The sequence below is a fragment of the Gossypium arboreum genome, chromosome 1 (assembly GCF_025698485.1).
Source record: "Gossypium arboreum isolate Shixiya-1 chromosome 1, ASM2569848v2, whole genome shotgun sequence".
Taxonomy (NCBI): domain Eukaryota; kingdom Viridiplantae; phylum Streptophyta; class Magnoliopsida; order Malvales; family Malvaceae; genus Gossypium; species Gossypium arboreum.
This window is the reverse complement of record NC_069070.1, coordinates 4,547,824-4,564,484: the sequence shown is the minus strand read 5'-3', so window position 1 is coordinate 4,564,484 and position 16,661 is coordinate 4,547,824. Positions and strand designations below refer to the sequence as shown.

Below are 16,661 nucleotides of genomic sequence, written 5' to 3'. Positions count from 1 at the left end.
ATGAGTACAGGTGGGTGGTGTGTGTATATATATAGAAGAGACTTGATAGAAAGGGATCGATCCAAGAAGAGTCGATATTGTATTGTATGAGATGGGGAATAGTATACGGTGTTGCTTGGCGTGTGTTCTTCCTTGCGGAGCTCTAGACCTCATCCGTATAGTCCATTTAAACGGCCACATTGAAGAAATCACACGTACGGTCACCGCCGGTGAGATCCTCCAGGCCAACCCTAATCACGTCTTAACCAAACCCACCTCTCGAGGTCATATTTTGATTATCTCCCCTCACTCCCAGCTCCAAAGAGGCGGCATTTACTTTTTGATCCCCGAATGTTCCTTACCGGCCGAGAATAGAAACAACAGTGTCCGCCGTAAAAGGTCTTTCAAGATGAGCAAAAAACGCAACAACAACAATGATGATGCTTTAGATTCCGGTCATCGATGCTTAGCAATTGACGATGTTTTAGAAATGAAACGTTGCTGCCGTAGAGATCGTCGGAAAGGTGGTGGAGTATGGCGGCCTCATCTCACAAGCATCTCCGAGGACTAACAAATTGTTCTGCGCCGGGATCTCATCGTATCTACGTGGACATAATTAAAGTTGTTTTCTCTTTTATAAGAATAGACATGATCACAGTTGTTAAGTCGTGTAATGGGAGAATCTTTTTCTTTTTTTTATATACTTTGGTGGGGTATTAATTTTGTGGATATAATTTTAAGCGGTGATATACCACATTAGTTAACCATCTTATATTAAACTTGAGACTCTTAAATGAATTGTTTTTAGGGCTCGGAGATTAATATCTATTTTTTAATGGTTCTATATAATTTAAAAATAAAAAAAATATTTTCAAAAAGAATAAAGTAGAATTTAGTTCTCGAATAGGATAATTTTACAATTTGATTTTTGATTTTTTATTTATATTAATTTTAAATTTTAGTAATTTTTTAATTTAGTTATTTAATTTGAATTTTATAAAAGTGTGATAATATGGTAAGTTTAAGAACTATAGAATTAACGTGGACAGAAAAAGTCTAAATCCCAATTTAAGAAAAATTAGTAAAATATTAAGCCTTTTCCCAATTGTGATTTTTAGAATTAGAGAAATTATCAATTCTCAATTTAATATGTTCAATCAATTTATCCAATTTAATTAAATAAATTATTAAAAATAAAAAAACACCAGTTCAAATTGACCTCGAACGATTCACGAGTCAATTAATATAACCTTTTTTTTAAACTAATTCCGAATTCGACCGATCAATTGGATAGGATTTAAAAACATTTGTTTGAATTTGATTGGCGAAAGGTTTAATAAATATTCGGTTGACTTTGCATCCTAACTAGCGTTAATAATGTATATTAGAGAGGAAGCTTAGTTTTCTATTTGTCTTCCTTTTCTTTATTGCAACAATCATTATGATGAGCTTAATTAGTTGGGAAAAATTTATTAAGCTTAGTCAATTTTTATTTTAAATATTATTTCTAATTTTGTAATAATTTTAATATAAATTATAAATATATTTATTCTTTTTAAGACAACATCTAAAACTAAATATAAAAGGATAATGTGTTTTAGTGCAATCGAACTTATATCTTCTATTGACAATTTTATATCTAACTTAAATTAAGCAGTTGACTCACTCGTTGATAGATCACAATTTTAAGATTATCTTATGATTATGTTATAATCAACCACTAACAATTAATAATAATAAAAGTAATTAGCTGTGATTAATGTTGAATAGTCCAATATGTTAATTATAGAATATTAAGTATTTTTTAAAAATAGCATATTAAGAAAATTATATTTAAAATCTATTGGATATTTGTCCCAAATGCTTAATCAAAACGCGTTCTATTAGCAAAAAAAAAAAAAAGCAATATATTAAAGGTTTTTTTAAAAAATAAACAATATATTTTTGAAGTTTAAGGTTAATGGTTGGGAGTTTATTTTGATAAGGTTATCATTCAATCTAATAATCTCGAGGTTGTTGAAGCTTTTTATGATAATTAGTAAATTGGATTGAGATCATCATTGATTAGGAGAATTCAACATATTTTGATACGTGAAAACAAGTGGTTTGTGAGGTATACACCTACAGAGAATAATCAGATAACGAATGCCTTAATAAAAATGGCTTTGATGAATGATGTATACTTGCATATATTTGACGATCTTCCCGTGGAGATTCAAGTAATTTAAAAAAAGGATAAAACTAGAGGCGTATTGAATATGAGAAATTCTTTGTAATCCTTTTGTTTTACCAAACAAAAAAAAAAATCTTGAGTCGAGTTGAATCAAATTTTAAAATGAGAGGTAAAATATCGATATCAGTCTATTTTATTGTACCGTTTTGAATTTATCACTATTTTTAAAAACATTTGATATATGCATATAAAAAGTATTTACAAATATCGAATAATAAAACTAAATAAATCTTAAAATAAAATACTCATAAAAATAAAGTTTTGGTTAAAATGACAAATAAATTTTTTAAAAATGTTCGTGACAATATTCAAATCTCATCATATTTACATTTTAAAATACTAAAAAATACTTATTAATTATATAAAATATTCTTTAATAAGCTTTACAAATATAATCAGTCATTAAATAAACTCGAAATTAAAAATATATATTTCATAAACATTTAAATTAAAATTTAAAAATATATAATTTTACACTTTAAAAACTCGTCAACTTGTTATCCTTAATTTACTAAAAATTTTGGTTTTGTATGGAAAACAAAGTTATCGAAAAATCCAAAAGAGGATTGAATAATTAAATAAGAGCATCTCCATTTCTATACGCTACATTTTATATAATACTAAGAATATAAGCTGGCGAATTATCACATGGAAACCGGAGACAGCCCTTTGTTTTAGTTCTTTTTATCCCGAATGTTGGCTTGATGATTGGGATATTTATTGTTTAAGGTGTCGTATTAGTCGTATTGTTATTAGAGTTAATATTTATGATTTAAGAAATATTATAAATTTAATATTTTAATTAAATTACAACTGAAGAAATATTTTTATGTTATTTTCTCCATGCATTTTTACTTTTTTACTTTTCAGTTTTTATAATTTTATTTTATTTAATAAAAAGGCTAAGCTATTTTAATTCCATAAATTTTTAATATTTAATATTTATAATTTTTTAAATATTTAAAATAATGACTAAATTGATATAAAAATATTAAGATAAATTATCTATATGGTCACTTAATTTTTTATCGAGTTCTGTTTTGATCACGAATTTTTAATATTTATAAAAAATGGTTGAGTTGTTTTATTTTTTAATATTATATTTAATTTTAATATTTTATAATTATAAATTTTGAATATTTAGAATAATGATCGAGGATAATGTGTAAATCTTTGAAGGCAAAATGTATTAAATTTTTAAAATTGAATTAACTTGATAGATGTGTAAAATATTAGGGCTAAATTTGTTATTATACCACTTAAAAGAGTATTACATTGATATTTTGTTTGGAAATTAACCTAACAAGAGTGCGACGAATTAACAAAAAAAAAATTTGATGACCAAAATAGGAAATCGCTAAAAACTCAAGTGACTATTTAGGTGGTTTATCCTAATATTTTTTTACCAATTTTACTAAAATTTATCAATTTGGTCATTATTTTCAATATTAAAAATTATAATTATAAAATATTATAAAATTATGAAATTAAAGTTACTTAGCTTTTTTATTAAATAAAATAAATTATAAAAACTATAAAATAAAATAAAATGCATGTGAAAAAGGGTTCTTGACCCCTTATTTGGCAACACCCATTTGAAATTAAAATATTTTTTATTACTAAAATGTTATTTTTGTTGATAATATCACCTGACATATTAACGATATTTTTTATGACTCAAAATGACTTATTTTAGTGAATAATTTAATTTTCATCTATTTTCGTAATAGATTTTTTTCGTAAAAACTCTAAAATCCTACCCAATTGAATAATGATAAGTGTTCATTTAATTGTACCGTTGGTTTAAAACTAGTGTCCACCATTGGAGTCAAGTTTTCTATTGACGGTGAGATGTTGAAAACAATGGATAGCAGGGGGGTAAAGTGGGAACCTGACGTGTACTTTTCTGTAGGAAAGCTTTTAGGCAGTAGGCTGTCCACGTTGCCTATGCGTGGATCATTATGATTTGTCACACTTATCTTTCTTCACTTCCCCCTCCCCCTCCCCTTTTTTTTCTCCCTGCAAATTTCATCTCTTTATTATGCTCATGTTCGGATTACAACTCTTCATGGTGGAGTCACTTGTCTATACTTAAAACTTTATTTGAAAATAAGAGAATTTGAGTAAAAATATAGACTTAAAAAATAAATTTACATAAAAAAATAAGATTTGTTTTTTAAATAGGTCGGGCTCGAGTAAATTTTTTTACTCAGTCCGGCTCGATCAACCTAAACTTTCCTTTTTCTACCATTTCACTACTATATTGTTATTATTATACTGTCATTGTTTATATATTGTATAATTCTTATTGTATTGTTAATTTTAATATTATTTTAGAAGCATTTACTTGCTAAATTACAATTATTTCAGTGTTATTTAAGTATAACAACTGTTTTTAATCTATTTTTAGTTTATTAGGAAACATTTATTTTAATATTTTTATTGTATTGGATGTATTATATTTTTTAAAACTATTTTTATATAAAAATAATCTAAACTTTTTCTAATGCGGGCGGCCCAAATTCGAGCTTGGATAGAATTTTAAGCTCATTTTTGGGTCAAACTGGGCCCAAACAAAAATAGCGGCAAAAAATTTTGCATTAGCCTAGTCCAACCCATTATCAGATTTATTTTGGATCACTCGTTAAAGACTATGTTATTTGAATCCAAACCAGTCAAATTGGTTGGATTGAGAATAGGTCGATATATTAATCTGAACAAAACAGGTAGAATCAACCTTAGAGCAAATCACTCGAAACAAATAAAAAAAATCAGAAACCAAAAAAAAATAAATCCAACAATTGAATCAATTTAACCGGTTTTTAAAGTTTTTAATATATTTTAAATTTTTATTATTTTTATGAAATTTTAAAAAATTATTTAATTATTATTAATCTGACAGTTGAAACGTTTGAATTAATTGAATCAGGGACTGGTTTTTTAATTTATTTTATTTGCAAATGTAAAATTAAGAATGAGAAGAAACATACATTTAGGGCCGAGTTTAGTTCGATTCAACCAAATTTTTTGAATTTATTGAATAGTTCATTATAATTTGGTTCGATCTAGTTCAATTTTTGGTTTTTTATACTAATTTTATGTTTTGAGTTTTTTATACCAATGTTTTGAGTTGGTGTCACTCTCAATTGGGTCACCAACTTGATTAGAAAAATTACGAAAGTGTCATTTTGTATTTAACATAAGTTATATTATTAGAGAGTATTTTAGTCTTTTATTTAAAAAAACAATAAAAATATACATATGATGTGATTTGAACCCAAACAAATTTCACTAGTAAACCCTTTAATTTACCACTAAATTAAAGCTTTATTTTAATATTTTTATACATTTTAATTTTATTATGTACACTTTATTACTTTCATTGATTGTATATGTTAAAATGTATTAATAATATATTTGATTGAGTTCTGTCACTAACTCAATCTTGATTCAAGGTAGATGACAACAACACAATGATGAACAATTTAATCTATTATTTAAAATTTTTAATATCATACAAATTTCATGTGTTATTATTAATCAATTTTAGACCATACGTTTCATTATTTATTATATGCTATTTTTAAACACACGTTAATATTCTATATTTATGATTTTCTCACACATATATATATATATGTGAGACCAATTTTAATTTTTATAAAATTGATTTTGCTTATGGTTATTGGATATTATTTAATACAGTTTCAAAATCATTTTTATAAATATTTCTAAAAATTACATTCTCAAGTAAGTAAAAATAATAATCAATAGCTCTTACATATATTATTTTGAAATCATTTTATATAATTATTTTATTTTAAAATATAAAATATTTAATTTTACAGTATAAAAATAAAATTAATTATAAATTAAATAAATAAAATAAAATTGTCTTGGTTTGATTTGATTTAATATAGTATTTTTATTCAGATTATAGTAAATTTAAGAAAGATCTTAGGATGCTATTTAATTAATAATAGTAATAATTTATTTGGGACACTTTTGTTTTTCCCTCAAGCATGAACATTCCAAAAGCATGGAAGCCAATGGGGAGTGAGCAAATGGGCATTGGTCATTACTTTTTCATAGTCTTCTTCTGCTTTCTTAAAGCTAAGCAAAGACTTGACCTAAAAAGTTTGGAAATGGTTAGGATCTCACTCTGCATTTACCCATTTCTCAATAATTATTATATATATTTTCATGAAAACTATGTTTAATATTTTATTTAAAGAACCAAACCTATTAAGTAGTGTTATGGTATTCACCTCTATCTAATTCTCATATTGACCCACAGCCTGATCGGCATATTCAACTTGTTAATATACAATTCGCTTGTATGGATTTGCATCATCGTATAGGCAAACCCCTACTCAATAAACACGTGTTCATCTTATAGTAGAATATGTGTTGACTTGCATTGAGTTTACCTAATACTAATACGTCAAATCATAAAAATGTGCTATAATATAGAATTTGACTCCTATGAGAGGCGACATATACACAAAAATACTCAACAAATAAAATGATATAAAAATTAATTTTTAAACAAAAATTTAAAGTCGAATCTAATAGATAAAGAATATTTGTTTAAAAATTCGATATAACTCAAATTTAAATTTAAGCAAAGTGAAGTGTAATTATTAAATATAATAAAGAATGGAAAAAAATTAAGTTGAAATCAAGATATTCACTGTGAATAACAGTAATTAATTATTTGTCGCAAATATTCTTTAAAAATTAAATGATTAATAATAAAATATATTCTATTTGCATGAATGAAAATCGAATATCCGAGATGAAGTAAATAATTTATGGGAAAAAAATATCTTAAGAAAGAGATTGAGGAAGGAGTGAATAAGATAGCCGCGTGGCTGTTGATATTAGGGTGGCGCCATGGTGCGAGTGAGGGAGGGGCCAATCACTTAACTTTGTCTTTAAATGCAGCGTGTGAGCCACGGAAATGTCCCACCACCCCCTTTGGGCAGTTCATACATTGCATACAAAAAGAGACAATCGTTTTTCTTTAAAAATAACGAAATTTGTGAATGTCCTAGTTTGCCCTTTTCTCACTTGTTCAGATTCATTGTGGATGGAGCCATCCATATATGGCTGCCTGTCTGTCTGTCTGTATGAATGAATGAAAATATTGAATTTGTAACGCGAGTTGACCTTTGACTAACTCCTCCAGCTACACATTTTTGACATTTCAAACCTCTCTATTCAGATTTTGATCATGTAACCAATGACGATTGCATTTCTAATTATCTATCATATCCTGACGTACCCCCATTTATTTTTTTATTACATCAAAACCCTGGATATCATGGCCATGGCCAAGTATTGTCTGGATTAAATTTGTCAGAAGTAAAAAGGATAAATGCATGAAAATGGACTTGTTTTTAGGGCTTGTTGAAGAGCTTACTAAGGAGGAAAGGAACTCAAAAATTCAACAAATTTTTCTTCAATAAAAAGGAAAATGGATCACTAACATGTGTGATACAAAAAAAAGGGAAATGATTTTGAGGCATTGTTGTTGATGTCGACTACCCCAAGGCAAGGAGAGAGTGGCCTCAAAACAATAAAAAAATAGTTTACTTTTACAGGCTCCTATAACATAAGATTACCTTACCCCCATTCTAAATTACATATACAAAACCAAATAATATTTTGGAGTGGAATATACAACAAACAAACAAACAAACTGAATGCAATTAATGAAATGAACCTCAAACTCCTTATTATTCTTATGGTTATGGTTTTTGTTTTTGTTTTTGACTCTCTTCTGTTCTATTTCTTCTTCCCTTTTGTAGATTTTAATTTCAATATAGCAAGGACTCAATGAAGGCTTCATCTCTTGGTTCTTCCTTGGTTCTTGAAAACATGTTGTTTACATCATGTTGATTCATAATTGACCCTCCCGAGTTCCCGAAACCCGAGAATCCCAAGTTTCCGTTGCCTTGAAACATTTCTAGCATGAAAGGGGATTCGCCTTCGGTTGTCGATTGCCTCAAACCCCGAAGAGCTTGGTTGTTGCTCATGGGATTGTTAAGTGGAGATGGCCTTATTGTCATTGCCCCATTGTTATTGTTGTTGTCGAGTAAAGGTCTGTTGACGGAATGGCTGCCACTGCCACGAGCTGCTGGGACGTCATGGTTGTGCTTCCCTTCGTAGGTTGTGATCACCGCCTTAAGATCGTGGGATGCTCTTTCGACGTGCTTTCTCACCGGACATCCCGGATGTGTACACTTGTAGTAGCTCCTGTAACCATTGCCAAATTACAACTTAAACACCAAAACCAATAAAGAAAGAAACAAAGGTACTCAAAAAAGCATTCACCATTAAAGACACTTTAAAGCTAACACCTCAGCATTTGAAGCATTCTCCCATTAAAAGACAGACAGAGAAACAGAATCCACTTTTTAAGGGGGCATAAAAACATCAACACATCCAACATAAACAGGTTAATGAAGGTGAAAATTTACCTTGGATTTGGGTTCCCTTTGACCACTTTTTGCCCATATTTTCTCCATCTATAACCATCATCCAAAATATCAATGTCACTGGTTGTTTGAACAACAACTCTTGGTTCCCTCACGGTTCTACTCCCAGGTGCTGAAATTCCTTCTGTTTCACTTTCTCCCCTCCTGGAAACAAGGTAATACTAATGTTAGTTCAGCAGGAACGGAAAAACAATATTAATGGTAGGTAGTTAGGTATTAGACAAGAATTTAGTTAAATAAAACATACCATCTTTTGGCGTCGGGCTCGTCTTCATCAAACTCATCTCCCCCTGATTTACTCTTCTGGGAACCACGATCGAAATCATCATCCCCAACTGATATAGAGGAGTTTTCCGGTGTTGCAGCTGAGTCCATGTGGCCACTGCCATGGCTTATAAACGAATGATCGGGGATCTCAGAGGTGGCAGCACTGGAAGCCTGAATAGCAATGGAAGAGGAAGAAGAAGATGATGATCTCCTAGTGGATTGAGGCTTAGGATGGTTATGGCTGCCCTTGTAAACTATCTCAGTTATCTGCCCGTCTAAAGATCTCTCAACTTTCTTCTTTGTTGGGCAGTTTGGGTACGTGCACTTGTAGTAACTTCTGGGGTTTTCACTGCCTTTCACTTGCTTTTGTCCATATTTCCTCCAATTGTATCCATCGTCGGATTTTCGGTTCACTCTTAAAGACTGAGATTGTTGATGCTGGTAATTGGTGTAATCCGATTGGCAGTTTTGGATGTTGGCTATCTCAGGGGAAAAGCTCTGCATCTGGTTGTATTCCGATTTCACCATGTTCTTCCCTGAGGAAAAATCGTCTTCCTTTACAGACTCTTTGAAGCTCCATGCTTGTTGTTGCGCCTGCAAATTGGGAAAAAAACTCCATAAAAATCCTTTCCTTTATATTTTCAAAGATCAAGGATAATCGTTTGAGTTGAAGTACACACAGTTTGATTTGCGTTGGTTGATGATTGGAAGGTTTGGAAAGAGAAATCAGTGTAGCTTTTGTCTTCTCGTTTGACGTTTTGCTGGTTATTACCAGAACTGGGTTTCCAATTGAAAGCTTGAGCTGGAAATGTTCCAGTTGTAGGAGATGGCAGAATCTGTACGTAAAAAAAAAACACCCATCAATCAAAAAAAGCTTCAAAATGAATTAAAAAAGCCGCCATAAAAACAGATACTTACGTTAGAAGCGTTCAACAGAACAGGAGAGTCCAAGAGCTCGGCGGGGCTGAGACCGGGGGGGATAGCAAAGTACGAAGAAGGAGAGACCGGAGGAGGAGATATAGGCAGTGAAGGCGGAGGAAGCGACTTAAACTTAGGGACACCAGAACCAGTCCTCTCCGCAATCCGATCGGACAACGACAACCCACCACCGCGTTTACCATGGTTAACGGCAGAAGAAGGGTTATCGTCGTCGGTGGTGCCGGAAGCGAGAAGATCGGAGAAAGATGTGGTCATGAAGGGATGGGTGGAGAAACCAAAAGCGTTTTGAGGGAAGGAATTGGCCGATGTATCGTAAGAAGAAGCCATTAAAAGAGAGAAGAAAATTTTATGAGAAAAGAGAGGCAAAGACTAATATATGGCGAGGAAGAAGAGAAGATGGTCACGGCTCACGTATCAGACAAGGCTTAGGGAGTTTCTGGGAAAGTGAAGGGGAAGTTTGACCGTTGAACAAAAAGACATAGTGGGATTCGCCATTGGAGGCCTTTTGTAATAGTAATTACATGTTTTTATTTTATTTTGGTCAAAGCTCGTGGATGGCGGCTGACTCTAAGACATATGTGATTAAAAATCAGTACCTAATCTGTTGTAGCTAAAAAGATCTGTTTTTCCTTTGAGTTGGTAACTAATTACTGCTTTAATTACCCATAAACCTTATCAATTTAATCTACAAAAATAGTTACTTTTGTTTATTTCAAGTAACATTTTAGTCACTTATGTTTAAAATATTATGTTTTAATCACTTATGTTATTATTTTATTACGAAGTGATCACTCTACGTTTAAGTTTCGTTATCTCTCTAACGGTAATCTTACGTGGCAGTCCAACTAGATTTTAAGTGCCAACTTAGATTTCTAAATGGGAGGAAAATAGATTTTTAATTAAAAAATTAATTAATTAAAATTTTTAAACCTAAACCTTAACTAAAAAAACTGTTCATCTCCTCTTTTTTATTTTTCTTTTGTCTCTTCTTTTTCTCAATGTTTTTTTTCATTTGATTGGAAAAACTATTATTAACATCAAAATAGTTGAAATGGAGGGTTCAAGCATGTTTTTTTGCATTCCTCTATCTCTTTTATTCAATACTGAAAAACAAAAGATTAAATTTTTATTGTTTAATGAAATCCCTAAATTAAAATTTTTGAAATTAAACAATAAAAAAATCTAATATTTTGCTTTTCAGTATTGAATAAAAGCGATAGATGAATGCAAAGAAAATATACCTAAACCTTCCATTGAATCAATCTTTATGAAGCAGTCAATTTGGTTTCAACTATTTTGAACTTAATAATAATTTTTCCAATTAAATGAAAAAGAAAACATTGAAAAAAGAAGAGATGAAAGAAAATAAAAAGAGGAGATAAAAGCTTTTTTTAGTTAATGTTTAGGTTTAAAATTTTAATTAATTAAATTTTCTTAATTAAAATATATTTTCATCCCATTTAGAAATTCAAGTTGGCACTTAAAATTTAGTTGGACTGCCACGAGGATTACCGTTAGAGAGATAATAAAACTTAACGGTAGAGTGATCACTTCGTAACAAAATAATAACATAAGTGACTAAAACATAACATTTCAAACATAAGTGACTAAAATGTAACCTAAAGCAAATAAAAGTAACTATTTTTATAGATTACCCTTTATTGAATCAAAGGACAATAACTATGGTTCAGTCTTATATTTTTGTTGTTCATTTTGTCTTATAATAGCAAATCATCTTTAAATTTGATTATTTATAGGATGAGAAAATTAAATTAGGCTAAACTTATCACCAGAATTTTCATTTTAGGCCCTTAAAATAAAAAAAATTATAATTTAATCATCCATATTATATAATTTGTTGAATTTGACAAACTGAGTTTAAAATATATAAAAAATATAAATATAAATATTTTCAAAAATATATTTAAAAATTGTTGACAAGGAATAATAATATATAAAATTTTAAAATATATAAAAATAAATATTTTCATAAAAATATAATAATAAATTTAAATGTTATATTAATATTAATATTAAATGAATATAATTATATTAATATTAAATAAAATAAACCCTCTCCCTCACCGGACCTCCCCACCCCCACCCCACCATCATCCCTTCCCTTTCCCTCACCCTCTCTGCTACTGCTGCAAATTAAGCAACATAAAATTAGGTATTAGATTATCCAATTTGACATCTAACCAGATTTGGGGGCATAATAGAAACAGAATCAAGGTCAATTGAAAATATTTCTATAGGTGGATCGGCTCCAATTTTAACCCAAAACTAGGATTAGATTAGATAAAATGAATTGACAGGCCTAGAATGCAGCAGCAGAGAGGGAGAGGGACAGCTGTGGGGATAGGGGGAGGGATGGTGGTAGGGGGATGGAGAGGATTTTTTTTTATATATATATAAATAATATTAATATAAATTTTAAATTTATTATTACGTTTTTAAAATATTTAACTATATTTATATATATATATATTTGAATTAGGATCAAATTGAGAAAATTTATAAATTTTGAGGGTTAATTTTTAAATTATGACTAAATCGATATAATTGTAAAAGTTGAGGCTAAATTTGATATTATATTAATTTTTTAACCACCACGTCAACTTGCCATTTGTGATTTTAACAGAAGTGACCAAAATGACCAAACTATATAACGTGTGTGTTTAAATTACAAACATTTTACTTTAGGTGCCTAAAATGATTTTTTTTTTAAAGTTAGATGACTATATGTGTAGTTTACCCATTAAATTACTTAATTTCTAAAGAGTAAATATTACATGTGTAAGCTCGTTCGAACCCATTTTAATTAAAATAAGCATAATATTTTATATGACCCTTCAACTTTATAAAAAATCATTTTAGCTCTCTATTTAATTTTTAACTTTTTTAATCTTTAAACTTGTGTTATTTGTCAAATCACCTCATAATTGATGAAAAATAACTTTTGTTAACTTTGTTCTTGTGGCATACACGTGGATGCTACGTCAGTGATTAATTATTTTTTAAAATTTAAAAAGTTAAAATTAATTAAAATTATTTAAAAATTATAAAAATATATTTTTAATTTTTTTAAAAAATTAATTAATTACTAAAGTGGCATATGCGTGACAATCCACGAGTATGCAAACTTTAACTTTTCTGTTAATTTTTGGGTGATTTGATAAACAATACAATTTAAATGACTAAAAGAGGTGAAAAATTAAATTGAAGGCTAAAATGACTTTTTTATAAACTTGAAGGGCCAGAAAATTTATTATACCATTAAATATTACACGCTTTTAGTTATCATGAGATTGCTTGTTGCATGAGCCCTTCGATGCGTTGGAGGTAGTATTTTGAAGGATAGTTTAATATTGCTTTTGAAAAGTTTCATTTTATATTTACGCGTTTTATTACTGTTGTTAAAAATGCTTTTTAGAAGATAAATTATTTATTTTAGATATGAAATTGTAAAATAAAAAATATATATTTAAATTATGAGAAATTATTTGGTACACTTTTAATAGAGTTTTTAGACTCCACAAGTAGAGTTATAGAGTTGACAAGTGTCCTATGCAAGTATAATAAAATATTAAAAAATAAAATTTACCATAATTTATGAAGCTTTATTTTTATACCCCTAAATTTTTACATTTTATTCAATTTAGTCCTTAAAACCAAAATTGCCATAACTTTCAATTTTAAGCTTCGTTTTTAAAATCGATTTCAGTTACATCCCTTAGGGACCTACTACTATCTATTATTACTAAAATCTCAGCTCAATTTCATAATTTATTCACTTTAGTCCTTAAGAACAAAACTAACAATTAAACTAATATAGAACAAAAGCATTAATCTGTATCATATTCCAAAAGATGTAAGAGCTCCTTAGAAACCTCCTCAAAGACCTGAACGTCATTTTCCTTGTCAGTTTCCATTTTAGCTAGCGAATCCGTAACTCTATTCTCCTCCCTTGGAACATGCCTAATTCTCCAATACCCAATAGACTATAGGAATTGAAGAATATTCTTAACCAAAGCTGAATTAAAACTTACTGAGTGGCTATCTTGAACTGCTTTGACCACTTCAAAATAGTCAAATTGGATCAACACTCTATCTCGACCTCGCTTTTGTAGGAGAGCCAAGCCATCCAAAATTTCCCAGAGCTCAACTTCAAACACCGAACAAACCCCAAATAATAATTTTTATTATGATTTTAGATGTAACAAATATGAAATTGTAACCAATAGAAAACTTAATAAACAAAACAAAATTAAAATTAGTTAATGAAGTGAAAAGAGGTTAGACTGAAAAGGAGGTCATGATAAGATAATGTGAGGGAGGCTCATTGAAGAAATAATATAGAGTTTTTCTTTTCCTGGAATAATGGTGTGAATGTAACATTATTACTATAACCACATTATTATTATACTTATTATTTTGGTTATTTCTTATTATATATATCATTTTCAATTATGTAAGATTTAGATATGTTAAACTTACGTGGAGGAGATGGTTTTGTTAAATAAAATAAATCATTAGCTCCACAAAAACTAGTATATTAAATAATTATCACGTTTGTCGAATGACTTTTAATTCGTTTAATATAAATATTGTTGTCAATGCAGAAGGATGTAAGTTTGAGTGTGTTGAAGTATATTATCTTCTTATTTATGAATTGAAAAAAGACTATAAATAACAATTAATTTATGACATTTTTATTACCACAATAACTAAACATGTTTCTTCATTACAAATAATCTAACGCATGGGAGTTAGGGCTGACGTGCAACACCAACTTTTGCCTTCGCCATATAATTCATGTTCTCTCCCATGTAACACATAAAAAAGGTGGTGCAAAGTACAACATTTTTTTTATTAACAAAAACTTGTCCTATAAGATATGTAGTGCACTCGTTTATATATTTAATGATTTTTTCTTTCTTTTTTAATCTAGAAATAGTGTGTTTTGTCATTTTATTTAGAGCGCTCGAAATAATATTCTCTTCCACTTAATCTTTTGACACTTTCGTCATGGGTTTCGTCATGGTTGGTCCCTTTGTCTAATCCACCGTTCAGTTGCCTGACACGAAATCAGGCAATTAAAGTACACTCACAATGCGAATGAAAAAAATTATGTAAAAATATATTTATTAAAAGTTTATGCAAAAATCAAATAAAATTTTGATTGAAATGATAAGATTAAAGATTATAATTTATCATGTTTTAGGTTTAAATTTCATTATGCATGTGTCTTTTATTGATTTTATATAAAAATATAAAAATAATATAATTTACGTTATAGAAAATAGATTTTAGTAATTTTCTAACTGAATTAATACTTAATTGACGGTTGATACTCAATATTATCTACACTTTTCTAGTTATTCTTGAATAAGAAATAACTTATTAATATTATCTACAATAGTCCTATATATTTTCTATTACTAATGAAAAAATATATTATTTTTTCCTTTTTCTATAAAATCTTACTATTATGAAATTAACATAAACATTTTAATCTCCATAATCTTAGTACTTAGCATATACTTCAATTAATTAATTGACAAATATTATTATATTTAAATGTATAACTAATTAATATTAAAAAACTATATTTTATAATTTTAACTAAACTATATTAAAATTTACACTTATTTTAAGATATCACATTTAAATTAAATTAAACTTTAACTAATACATATTAAAAACTATAATACTTTTTTAATTTTAAATAAATTAATTAAAATAAACCTAATTAAAATAAATAATAAATGTTAATATTATTTTAACAATGTTGTATCAAAATTTAATATTTACATAACCTTATTCAAAATTATACATTTATATAATATTTTAAAATAATGAATTTTTGTTTACGTTAAATTATGGTTTTGATCCTTTTATTAAAACACAATTTTAGAATTTAATTAATATAATTTAATCTTTATATTTTTATAATGTCACTAACTAACCCAAATAGTTACATTTGTCAACTATTTTAGTTAAAATAATATATTTTCTTAAAAACATCATTTATATCACATGCAAAAATTTCATGTCAGCATCAAAGGCAGGAAGGAGAGTTTTTTTTTTTATTTAATTCACACCATCATTTTGGCAAGAATATTTAAAAGTGCTAATTATTTGAACTAATTAAGCTATTATAAAAAAAATTAAATTATATCATATTAAAGTATAGGACCTAAACACTAAGTTTAAGCATACCAAAGGGACTAAAACCAGAAATTGACGTTTCTTTTTTTTAAAACATATAATCTAGATTCTAGAAGAAGCATCATTAACGTGTAGAAAGGGCAGCTCTATGTGCCTTTTGAACCCCCCAAAAAATTGAAGAAAGAAAAAAGGGGAGGAAAAGATTAAGAAAGTCCACATTCCTATCCAAACAGCTGTTGGAATCAATTTTATTAGGTGAGGCTGTTTTGTCCCTAGTTGGGGAGTTCCTATTCTAGAATAACTGCAAACAAATATTAACCGGAAGTAAAAGTTTTAGAAGATAGGGATCATGTAAAAATTTCTTTTAAAGAATGGATTAAGTTGGGTCATTTCTCAAGAACAATAATTAAAGGACTTGATATTACTATTTGAATCTAGAACCTGCATGCTGATGCTCACGAAAGTTTTCAACTAATCATGTATGAATTTATAACATTAAAATCATGTGGTGTACCAATGTCCAACCTGACCTTATGAAACCCAATTATGTAAAATACATTTCTCCT

At 28.4% G+C, this 16,661-nt stretch overlaps 2 protein-coding genes across 2 annotated transcripts; one reads left to right on the top strand and one right to left on the bottom strand.

Annotated features, from left to right (window-relative positions):
* On the top strand, positions 1-758 carry LOC108482719 (uncharacterized). Its single transcript, XM_017785839.2, has one exon. It carries the CDS (start codon positions 92-94, stop codon positions 548-550), a length of 459 nt encoding a protein of 152 aa, XP_017641328.1. The 5' UTR covers positions 1-91; the 3' UTR covers positions 551-758.
* Positions 759-7,660: 6,902 nt separating this feature from the next.
* On the bottom strand, positions 7,661-10,471 carry LOC108480157 (probable WRKY transcription factor 26). The gene is made up of 5 exons (XM_017783051.2): positions 9,901-10,471; positions 9,663-9,818; positions 8,963-9,576; positions 8,698-8,859; positions 7,661-8,473 (listed from the first exon to the last, which is right to left on the bottom strand). Exons 1-5 carry the CDS (start codon positions 10,246-10,248, stop codon positions 8,035-8,037), a joined length of 1,719 nt encoding a protein of 572 aa, XP_017638540.1. The 5' UTR covers positions 10,249-10,471; the 3' UTR covers positions 7,661-8,034.
* Between the last annotated feature and the right edge of the window lie 6,190 nt (positions 10,472-16,661).